The 11,638-nt window shown below is 40.3% G+C and overlaps 1 protein-coding gene across 1 annotated transcript; it reads left to right on the forward strand.

The window, feature by feature from the left end:
- The first annotated feature begins 3,267 nt into the window (after positions 1 to 3,267).
- On the forward strand, positions 3,268 to 10,519 carry LOC144515162 (cell surface A33 antigen-like). Its single transcript, XM_078245763.1, has 5 exons — positions 3,268 to 3,458; positions 7,861 to 8,030; positions 8,431 to 8,595; positions 9,404 to 9,520; positions 9,657 to 10,519. The coding sequence occupies exons 1-5, from the start codon at positions 3,430 to 3,432 to the stop codon at positions 9,788 to 9,790; spliced, it is 615 nt and encodes a 204-aa protein (XP_078101889.1). The 5' UTR covers positions 3,268 to 3,429; the 3' UTR covers positions 9,791 to 10,519.
- The last annotated feature ends 1,119 nt before the right edge of the window (positions 10,520 to 11,638 follow it).

The raw sequence follows: 11,638 nt of genomic DNA on the forward strand, positions 1-11,638 counted from the left end.
GCTATATTTTATTGGCTTACAAAGTAGCTATCCGTTGCTAACGCTAATGTTAGCTAGCTAATTTATGTCAAAAAGCAGTAGCTAACTAATGTTACTGCCAATATATGGTTTCATTGTAAGACAGTGTAAACACATGACAACACTTTACGAATCTTACAACACCTCTCTGGTCTCTAGTGAAATCATATCTTGGCAGTAGTTAGCTAACGTTTCTGCTTTTTGAGATAAATTAGCGTTAGCAACGGATAGCTCCTTCGCAAGCTAATATAGCAACATAATTCAGGTTAATAAAATACGGTAATGTAACCAAAGTATTGACCTAGCTAACTTAGCTAGTTACAGTGCTGCGAGGTCTGTTCAGATGACATGTCGGCTGCAGTGTGTGAGCTAGATCGCTTGTGAAGGATGAGTCAAATTAACGTTAAACACACAAGGAGATATGAGTCAAACAAAACAACGGCATTATAGTACACACAAATATTAAGACATTTCTGTGATATAAGTCCAAAATACAAAATACTGACCGAAATGTGTTTTAATCCAGTAACATTAGTCGAACAGTTCCACTGTAGTCAGTATTTACTGTACCAACAAGTGTTGACTGAAAATTGTGGTGCAGCGCGATTTGAAGCCACTGCAGTGGGCATGGTTTCCTTGGGGATTTGAATATTTTCAAAATATTTAGCTTTACACTTGGCGACACATTTAGATATAACATTTAGATTTAACATTTAACATTTAGATATATATTTAAGATTTAGATTTAGATATACTATTTAGATTTAACATTTAGATATAAATTTAACATTTAGATTTAGATATAACATTTAGATTTAACATTTAACATTTAGATATATATTTAACATTTAGATTTAGATTTAACATTTAGATTTAACATTTAACATTTAGATTTAGATATAACATTTAGATTTGGATATAACATTTAGATTTAACATTTAGATATAATATTTAGATATATATTTAAGATTTAGATATAATATTTAGATTTAACATTTAACATTTAGATATAAATTCAACATTTAGATTTAGATATAACATTTAGATATAAATTTAGATTTAGATATAACATTTAGATTTAACATTTAGATTTAACATTTAGATTTAGATTTAGCATTTAGATTTAGATATAACATTTAGATTTAACAGTTAACATTTAGATTTAGATTTAACATTTAGATTTAGATATAACATTTATATATATATATAATTTCTGTCTGAAATGTGAGGAAAATGCGCTAAATGTGAGGAAAGTGACATTTAGATATAAATTTAACATTTAGATTTAGATATAACATTTACATTTAACATTTAACATTTAGATTTAACATTTAGATTTAGATATAACATTTAGATATACATTTACATTTAGATATAGCCTAACATTTAGATTTAACATTTAACATTTAGATATATATTTAACATTTAGAGTTAGATTTAACATTTAGATTTAACATTTAGATTTAGATATAACATTTAGATATAAATTTAACATTTAGATTTAGATATAACATTTAGATTTAACATTTAACATTTAGATTTAACATTTAGATTTAGATTTAGCATTTAACATTTAGATATAAATTCAACATTTAGATTTAGATATAACATTTAGATTTAACATTTAGATATAACATTTAGATATAAATTTAACATTTAGATTTAGATATAACATTTAGATTTAACATTTAGATATATATTTAACATTTAGAGTTAGATTTAACATTTAGATTTAGATATAACATTTAGATTTAGATATAACATTTAGATATAAATTCAACATTTAGATTGAGATATAACATTTAGATATAAATTTAACATTTAGATTTAGATATAACATTTAGATTTAACATTTAACATTTAGATATAAATTTAGATTTAGATATAACATTTAGATTTAACATTTAGATATAATATTTAGATATATATTTAAGATTTAGATATAATATTTAGATTTAACATTTAACATTTAGATATAAATTCAACATTTAGATTTAGATATAACATTTAGATTTAACATTTAGATATAATATTTAGATATATATTTAAGATTTAGATTTAGATATAATATTTAGATTTAACGATTAACATTTAGATATAAATTTGTCATTTAGATTTAGATATAACATTTAGATATAAATTTAGATTTAGATATAAAATTTAGATTTAACATTTAACATTTAGATTTAACATTTAGATTTAGATATAACATTTAGATTTAACAGTTAACATTTAGATTTAGATTTAACATTTAGATTTAGATATAACATTTATATATATATATAATTTCTGTCTGAAATGTGAGGAAAATGCGCTAAATGTGAGGAAAGTGACATTAATTAATTTGCACGCAAGTTTTATTTATTTTTATACCGTGTATTCTCCGTGTAAATTAATGTACCGGACCGAGACACCTGTACCGTTTCGGTTCAATACGAATACATGTACTGTTCCATGCCACTGCAGTGGGCATGGTTTCCTTGGGATTTGAATATTTTCTAAATATTTAGCTTTACACTTGGCGACACATTTAGATATAACATTTAGATTTAACATTTCACATTTAGATATATATTTAAGATTTAGATTTAGATATAATATTTAGATATATATTTAAGATTTAGATATAACATTTAGATTTAACATTTAACATTTATATATATATATATATATATATATATATATATATATATATATATATAGGGTTAATCATTAATGTGTTAGCATTAACGTTAACGTTACTTCCAAACTTAAATCTGAGTTAAACAACCTGTTATGGTTACACCACATACTGTAGTTGACTCCATCTGTTCCCCTGTTCTTCTTACCTGTCAGACAAACGATTAAAATCCACCATTTTCCACAAAACATTTTCCAAGTCCTGCAGGTGAAGTTCATAAAAGTTTTCTGATGAACGTCTAACGTTACTTCTTTTCCCTTTAGTCTCGTCCCTGGACGATGTTTCAGGTTCACACACCACCCGGACAGTTACTAGGCTCGTTAGAGATGAGCTGCCCCTCGCCTGTAATGTGGATGAGAGCAGGCGGCAGCAGCCGGGGGCGGTGACAAAAATCCGCTGTCAAGTCGGACACGTTTTCCATCAGCCTTCAAAGCATATAAAGGAAGTCACAAACATGTTTAGCTACATCCTGTTTGACACAAATTTTCTCATTTACTGCCCGCGTCAACAAAGCTTTTATTCTGGAAGCCCTTGCCGTAAAACCTGAGTTTTATTTTGACAAGCTTGACGCTGGTCCCGTTATCTTACAGTTGGTAACTGTCCGGGTGGTGTGTGAACCTGAAACATCGTCAAGGGACGAGACTAAAGGGAAAAGAAGTAACGTTAGACGTTCATCAGAAAACTTTTATGAACTTCACCTGCAGGACTTGGAAAATGTTTTTGCTGCCGAAATGGTGGATTGTAATCGTTTGTCTGACAGGTAAGAAGAACGGGAACAGATGGAGTCAACTACAGTATGTGGTGTAACCATAACAGGTTGTTTAACTCAGATTTAAGTTTGGAAGTAACGTTAACGTTAATGCTAGCGTTACTTTAACTAAGCTAATATGTTAATGATTAAACCTTTTACAGTCGAATAGAGCATTTGGATTCACACTTTATGAAGTTATATAAGCCGAGCATCAGTTATTCTTCCTTAGCACATTAAGGTCCTTTCTATTCTGTCAAAGCTTCAATATTATACACAGAAAAGTACTAAGTACTTGGTAGTGTGTGGTGGTCTGGTATGTTAGCAGTGCTTCAGTCGACTGTGACTAGTCATGTGTGAATGATCCGACTAGAAGCTTTAGGGGTTGTGGATTTGGAGGTCTAACTTCTGACAGAAATGACAGTTTACCACTTTATTTAGTTAGTTTTACAAAATACCTAAAAAGAAATATGACGAACAGAGGGAAAATATTTCAGTAGACACATTAAGTGGACTTCTCCGGGAACCATCACCTTATCGTGGTGGAGAGGTTTGTGTGTCACCTATGACCCTGAGGGCTGTGTTGTCTGGAGCTTTGTGCTCCTGGTAGGGTCTCCCAAGGCAAAGTGGTCTCAGGTGAGGGGCCAGACAAAGAATGGTTCAAAAATCCTATGAAAAATCGAGGAAGGGGCCCCCGTCTGGAGCCAGGCCCAGATGGAGGGCTCGTCAGCGAGCGTCTGGTGGCCGGGTTTGCCACGGAGCCCGGTCGGGCACAGCCCGAAAAAGCTACGTGGCGGACATCCCTCCATCCCATGGGCCCACCACCTGTGGGAGGAACCGCTGGGGTCGGGTGCGCTGCCACATGGGTGGCAGTGAAGGTCAGGGGCCTCGACGGACCAGACCCGGGCAGCAGAGGCTGGCTCTGGGGGACGTGGAATGTCACCTCTCTGTGGGGGGAAGGAGCCGGAACTATGCGGGAGGTGGAGCGCTACCGGTTAGATCTGGTGGGGCTTACCTCTACGCACAGTCTTGGTTCTGGAACCATACTCCTGGATAGGGGTTGGACTCTTTTCTTCTCCGGAGTTGCCCAGGGTGTGAGGCGCCGGGCGGGTGTGGGGATACTCACAAGCCCCCGGCTGAGCGCCGCTACGTTGGAGTTTAACCCGGTGGACGAGAGGGTCGCCTCCCTACGCCTGCGGGTTGTGGGGGGGAAAACTCTGACTGTTGTTTGTGCATATGCACCAAACAAGAGTTCAGAGTATTCGGCCTTCTTGGAGACCTTGAGTGGAGTCCTGCATGGGGCTCCAGTCGGGGACTCCATAGTTCTGCTGGGGGACTTCAACGCGCACGTGGGTAATGATGTAGACACATGGAGAGGCGTGATTGGGAGGAACGGCCTCACTGATCTAAACCAGAGTGGTTGTTTGTTGTTGGACTTCTGTGCTAGTCATGGATTGTCTATAACGAACACCATGTTCGAACATAGGGATGCTCATAAGTGTACTTGGTACCAGAGCACCCTAGGCCAAAGGTCAATGATCGATTTTATAATCGTTTCATCTGATCTGAGGTCATATGTTTTGGACACTCGGGTGAAGAGAGGGGCGGAGCTGTCAACCGATCACCATCTGGTGGTGAGTTGGGTCAGGGGGTGGGGGGAAGACTCTGGACAGACCTGGTAAGCCCAAACGGGTAGTGCGGGTAAATTGGGAACGTCTGGAGGAGGCCCCTGTCCGACAGACTTTCAACTCACACCTCCGGCGGAGCTTTTTGTGCATCCCTGTGGAGGCTGGGGGCATTGAACCCGAGTGGACAATGTTCAAAGTTTCCATTGCTGAAGCTGCGGTGAGGAGCTGTGGTCTTAGGGTCTTGGGTGCCTCAAGGGGCGGTAACCCACGAACACCGTGGTGGATACCGGTGGTCAGGGAAGCCGTCCGACTGAAGAAGGAGTCTTTCCGGGATATGTTATCCCAGGCGACTCCGGAGGCAGTTGCAAGGTACCGAAGGGCCCGAAGAGCTGCAGCCTCTGCCGTGAAAGAGGCAAAGCAGCGTGTGTGGGAGAAGTTCGGAGAAGACATGGAGAAGGACTTTCGGTCGGCACCAAGGTACTTCTGGAAAACCGCGCCACCTCAGGAGGGGAAGCGGGGAACCATCCAAGCTGTATACAGTAAGGATGGGACGCTGTTGACCTCAACTGAGGAGGTAATAGGGCGGTGGAAGGAGCACTTTGAGGAACTCCTAAATCCGACTAATACGCCCTCTATGGTAGAGGCAGAGCTGGAGGATGAGGGGGATTGGCATCAATTTCCCTGGTGGAGGTTGCTGAGGTAGTTAAACAACTCCACAGTGGCAAAGCCCCAGGAATTGATGAGATCCGTCCAGAAATGCTTAAAGCTCTGGGTGTGGAGGGGTTGTCTTGGTTGACACGCCTCTTCAACATTGCGTGGAAGTCTGGGACGGTGCCTAAGGAGTGGCAGACCGGGGTGGTGGTTCCCCCTTTTTAAAAGAGGGGGACCAGAGGGTGTGTGCCAATTACAGGGTATCACACTTCTCAGCCTCCCCCGGTAAAGTCTACTCCAAGGTGCTGGAAAGGAGGGTTCGGTCGATAGTCGAATCTCAGGTTGAAGAGGAACAATGCGGATTCCGTCCTGGTCGTGGAACAACGGACCAGATCTTTACTCTCACAAGGATCCTGGAGGGAGCCTGGGAGTATGCCCAACCAGTCTACATGTGTTTTGTGGATCTGGAGAAGGCGTATGACCGGGTGCCCCGGGAGATACTGTGGGAGGTGCTGCGGGAGTACGGGGTGAGGGGTCCCTTCTCAGGGCCATCCAATCTCTGTACGACCAAAGCGAGAGCTGTGTCCGGGTTCTCGGCAGTAAGTCGGACTCGTTTCAGGTGAGAGTTGGCCTCCTCCAGGGCTGCGTTTTGTCACCAATCCTGTTTGTAGTATTTATGGACAGGATATCGAGGCGTAGTCGGGGTGGAGATGGGGTTGCAGTTCGGTGGGCTGGGGATCTCATCGCTGCTTTTGCAGATGATGTGGTCCTGATGGCATCATCGGCCTGTGACCTTCAGCACTCACTGGATCGGTTCGCAGCCGAGTGTGAAGCGGCTGGGATGAGGATCAGCACCTCTAAATCGGAGGCCATGGTTCTCAGCAGGAAACCGATGGAGTGCCTTCTCCAGGTAGGGAATGAGTCCTTACCCCCAAGTGAAGGAGTTCAAGTACCTTGGGGTCTTGTTCGCGAGTGAGGGGACAATGGAGCGGGAGATTGGTCGGAGAATCGGCACAGCAGGTGCGGTATTACATTCAATTTATCGCACCGTTGTGACGAAAAGAGAGCTGAGCCAGAAGGCAAAGCTCTCAATCTACCGGTCAGTTTTTGTTCCTACCCTCACCTATGGTCATGAAGGCTGGGTCATGACCGAAAGAACAAGATCCAGGGTACAAGCGGCCGAAATGGGTTTCCTCAGGAGGGTAGCTGGCGTCTCCCTTAGAGATAGGGTGAGAAGCTCAGTTATCCGTGAGGAGCTCGGAGTAGAGCCGCTGCTCCTTTGCGTCGAAAGGAGCCAGTTGAGGTGGTTCGGGCATCTGGTAAGGATGCCCCCTGGGCGCCTCCCTAGGGAGGTGTTCCAGGCACATCCAGCTGGGAGGAGGCCTCGGGGGAGACCCAGGACTAGGTGGAGGGATTATATCTCTAACCTGGCCTGGGAACGCCTCGGGATCCCCCAGTCGGAGCTGGTTAATGTGGCCCGGGAAAGGGAAGTTTGGGGTCCCCTGCTGGAGCTGCTACCCCCGCGACCCGACCCCGGATAAGCGGATGAAGATGGATGGATGGATGGACATTAAGTGGAACCGAAATGAGGAACCGCGTTGTATTCCGTTCCTTAGTTCCTTAGTCTACTTTAGTTCCATACCACCACTGCTGCTGTGTGTGTGTGTATGTGGGTGTCAGGGTAATAACGTTATTTGTGCCGATCTGGTTGAGCTGCTGAATCATTCACAGTGAAGGCACATTTTACACACAGGCTGTCATGCAGTCAGATTAACATTACTTTTATTATTCTCTTTTAAACTGTGACAGTGCTGTCAGGTGTTGGTGCCATCCTTGTGACCATCCCTCAGCCTGTATATGAGGTTGCCAGGGGTAATAGTGTCACACTGCCCTGCAGCATTACATTTCAAGGTACTGGTACCCCCAAAAAAAACATCGTCACATGGTCTGCTACGGCTGACACACCGGGCGCTCAAGAGGTCAGACCAAAGTACTACAATGTGTTGATGTGTGTGTATGATTCTCTATTATCTATCAGCTAGGAGAACTTTATCTTCGGTTTCTAATGTTTCACTGATGCTCTCGTTGGTTGATGTCCTCACTTATTATTCTACTACTCATGGTACTGACATCAGTACGATGTATGAAGGCCGGGTGTCCCTGGATGTAGATGCTGCCACGGCAAATGCCAACCTGAAACTGTTGTCCACCACACTAGATGACAACAAGATGTATCGGTGCCATGCCCTGATTCAAGGTGACATTAAGGGCACACCGGCCGCCACTACACGTCTGGTGGTTCTAGGTAACATTTAATTTGTTTTCAAAAAAATATTCTGTTTAATTGTTTAAAAGTGGGTGAAAAGAGTTGTGTATTCCATGTTGTTTCTGGCTTTCCATTCAGCATAATATCAGGTAGTATATAGGCCTATGGAAGTATTTTTCATGTGTAAAGCTCCATCAGTATCATGTTAAGCATTTAAATGTTTTCTAATGTAAGCTATTGCAATACATCATGCTTATAGCACTGAAGCGCAAAAAAAGGCATGTGGAAGTAGATCATCAAAAGGTCTCTTCCTGTTTTAACCATTTTGCCTCTACTGTTACCAGGTGGCATAGACATACAGTGACTGTGTCAGTCTAGATATATGTTTTATGTTTTATTGTAATTTTTAAGGACAAATTACATTGTAATTTCTTTCTAGTGGCTCCATCTACGCCCATCTGTACGACCCAGGGAAAGGCAGAGTATGGCCAGAACATCAACCTGATCTGTTTGTCAGCGGAAGGCTCCCCGCCACCCACTTATTCGTGGCAAAGTCTAGACGTCATGAACAAACCTCGTGTTCTACCCCCCAGATCCACCGTCCGTAAGTATCTTTTTTTTTGTCAGGACTATCAATCCTGGAAAATAAATTGGTCAACTTTTAATGTATAAAGGTTTACTTAGCCTACCTCTGGTAGGTATGGTCTGGTATACAAGTTGGAAGTTTATCTGCCGTCACGCAGGCTTCTAAGTCAAATCTCAGCTTGATGTTCAAAGGTGAACCACATGGTGGTGTGTAGCGCTCATAAATCAAGACATTTATTTAAAACACTGATGTTTTGAGGGTCAACACAGTTCACTATTGATTTTCTGAACACCAACAAAGAGTAAGAAGCAAATTTGGTGATTTACAGTAGAACACCTAGCAGCCCCTAACCTTAACCCTTGAATTTGGTTGTTAAAGAAATGTGACTACTGTCAAAAAACAATCTTCTCAGTCCTCTCTTGTGGACAAAAACATTTCATGAAAATGCGAACACTATTTTTGAAATGACCTCAAACATATACTGTATATGGCACTTCTATATTGCAAGTTGTTTATCGGCCAACATCTAGGCCGATATCAAAATATCTGTGATAAACTAAAATCGGAAATACAATAACACTTTCAGGAAGCACTGTTTCCTGGGGTGCTGAGGTGTTGTTTGAAACAGTGTTTTTAAACTGTAATAAGGGTTGGTGTGACACTGCATTGTGGTGCTGGATATCAAAAGAGAAATGCAAACAGCACTGATTATTGATTAAGCGAGCTTGGATTTTTTTTATGAGCAATAGCACAAGAATGTGTAGTCTATAAAATAATAACCTCTTTATAGAAGAGATGTGTGTATGACTGCCTCTCTGTCTTTCAGAGGGAGGCATCCTGTCTCTATACAATATCTCCAAAGATACATCGGGATTCTTCATCTGCACCTCAAAAAACAAGATTGGCTCGGCTTCCTACAACCTCACCGTCGCAGTAATGCCGCGTGAGAAAACTTCTTTTAGCAGCGTTTCCATAACTGTCTGGGAACTTAGTATTCCCACTAAACACATCTTTACAACACTGCATTATAATATGCATCCTTTTCTTCTTCCTCTTCTACCAACTCGTCTTCCTTGTAGCTTCCATGAACGTTGCCTCCACTGCAGGAATCACTGGTGGAGTAATCGCTGCGTTGATCGTGCTCATCATCGTCATCTACTGCTGCTGCTGCTGTCGGAAGAAGAAAAAGGATGAGGAATACGCCATGGGGTAAAGTTCTTCTCCCTTAAAAACACACTCACACTGACTGATGAACAAGATGCTGTGATGTGAACGGGGTGAACATCTGATATGGCCCATTCACAATGCTTAAAGGAATAGTTCAGATTTTTTGAAGTGGGTTATGAGGTACTTATCCATAGTCAGTGTATTACCTACAGTAGATGGCGGTCGGCACGCGCACAGTTTGGAAAAGCAGGCAGGAGGTCAACCACGGAAGCTAAGCAATGTCTGGCTGTGGACGAGGGCAGCAGCGATGTATTTAAGCCACTTAAAGGTTCAGCTAAAAAAATGAATATCTGTGTGTACGCTATATAAAGAGCTTTCATTTTGTGTCATTTTTTATGCTTAATAGGATTATTTCTGTTTATTTGAGTTAGCTAATGTCTATCCTTGTATAGAAACAGATATTTAACCAGTTTTAATGTTGCTTTTTTTCTTCCTCTGATTGTTGGGATTGATAATTTCACCACAGATCTATTTTTAAAAGAATAAATAAATGTCTATATTTGGAATGTAAATAATCTCCTTTTGCCATGTCACCTTCAAAGATGTTTTATATTGAATTATTTTGTAAAGAGATTTATGTTGAAATGCAATGAATTTAGCCTACATTACAAATGCTATTATTTCATCTCAGCAGTGGTAAAACAGTGAAACATTGTGTGCATTCTAATCATGAAATATGCTGTACAAATAAAGCTGAAATAAAATGAACAAAACAGCTTTTTGCAAATGCATGAATTCTGAACACTAGATGGCAACATTACACCTGCAAAACAACTGTTCTAATATAATCACGACATTGATAAATGTGGGGTAAAGACAAATATATTATTACTACTAGTACCAGTTGTAGTATTAATTATTGTCATTTGGTGGATTCAGTTCGTCATAAACTTTTATTTGTCGTTAAAAATGCCCTCCATCACCGCCACCATCCATCGTCTGGAAAGAGCGTCTCTGCGCCTCACTCCCTGTTGCGTTACACAATGCAGCTATTGCCTAATATGGGATCATTTCAGACCTCAAAATAAGATTGTAACATTTTTAAATACGATAAAGAACGATAGGATACCACCTGTGCTTTATTATTTTCTGTGATGGCGAAGGTTTGACATTTTACTTTGGTCATAGGCCTACATCCTTACATTCGTCACATTATAGCCTAAGTAGTCTCGCTTTGCCAGACCCTCCTCCAAAGTGCGCTATAGCCTAAGTAGCCTAGTATTTACAGCCATCAGATGAATACAGTAGGCTAGGCTACTAACAAGTAACTTGCAATGTATTTGTTTCCCCATTCAGACTGAGAAAACTTGCACTTCCCCCTCTTATTTAACCGGCAAGCCTTATCAAAACATAGGCTGCAAGCTTTTAGGACAGCAGCACCGGGCAATTCCAACTAGACTATCACTGAGTCCTCTATGTGGCTTCCAGTAGGCTAATGTGCCACACAGATATGTTACTCTGCACCTCCTGGCGAGTGCAATGAAAGTGTAACTCTAAAAAAAACTAAATGTTAAAGTATATTATTAAACAAAATTAAAATAATTTCGCAGGTAGCCTATTTTTTTATTATTATTATTATTATTATTATTATTATTATTATTATTATTATTTTGTTTATTACTTTTTGCATGTTCCATTGCAGTTTTTGGCTTGTGTGTACAGGTAAAATTATATTAGTAGGGCTATATCAAAAGCTACACTAAAATACAATTCGTTACTTGAATACATAACTTCACAACACAAATTTTCTCATTTACTGCACGCGTCAACAAAGCTTTTATTCTGGAAGCCCTTGCCGGAAATCCTGAGTTTTATTTTGACAAGCTTGACTCTG

Source organism: Sander vitreus, chromosome 1 (genome assembly GCF_031162955.1).
Source record: "Sander vitreus isolate 19-12246 chromosome 1, sanVit1, whole genome shotgun sequence".
Lineage (NCBI taxonomy): Eukaryota > Metazoa > Chordata > Actinopteri > Perciformes > Percidae > Sander > Sander vitreus.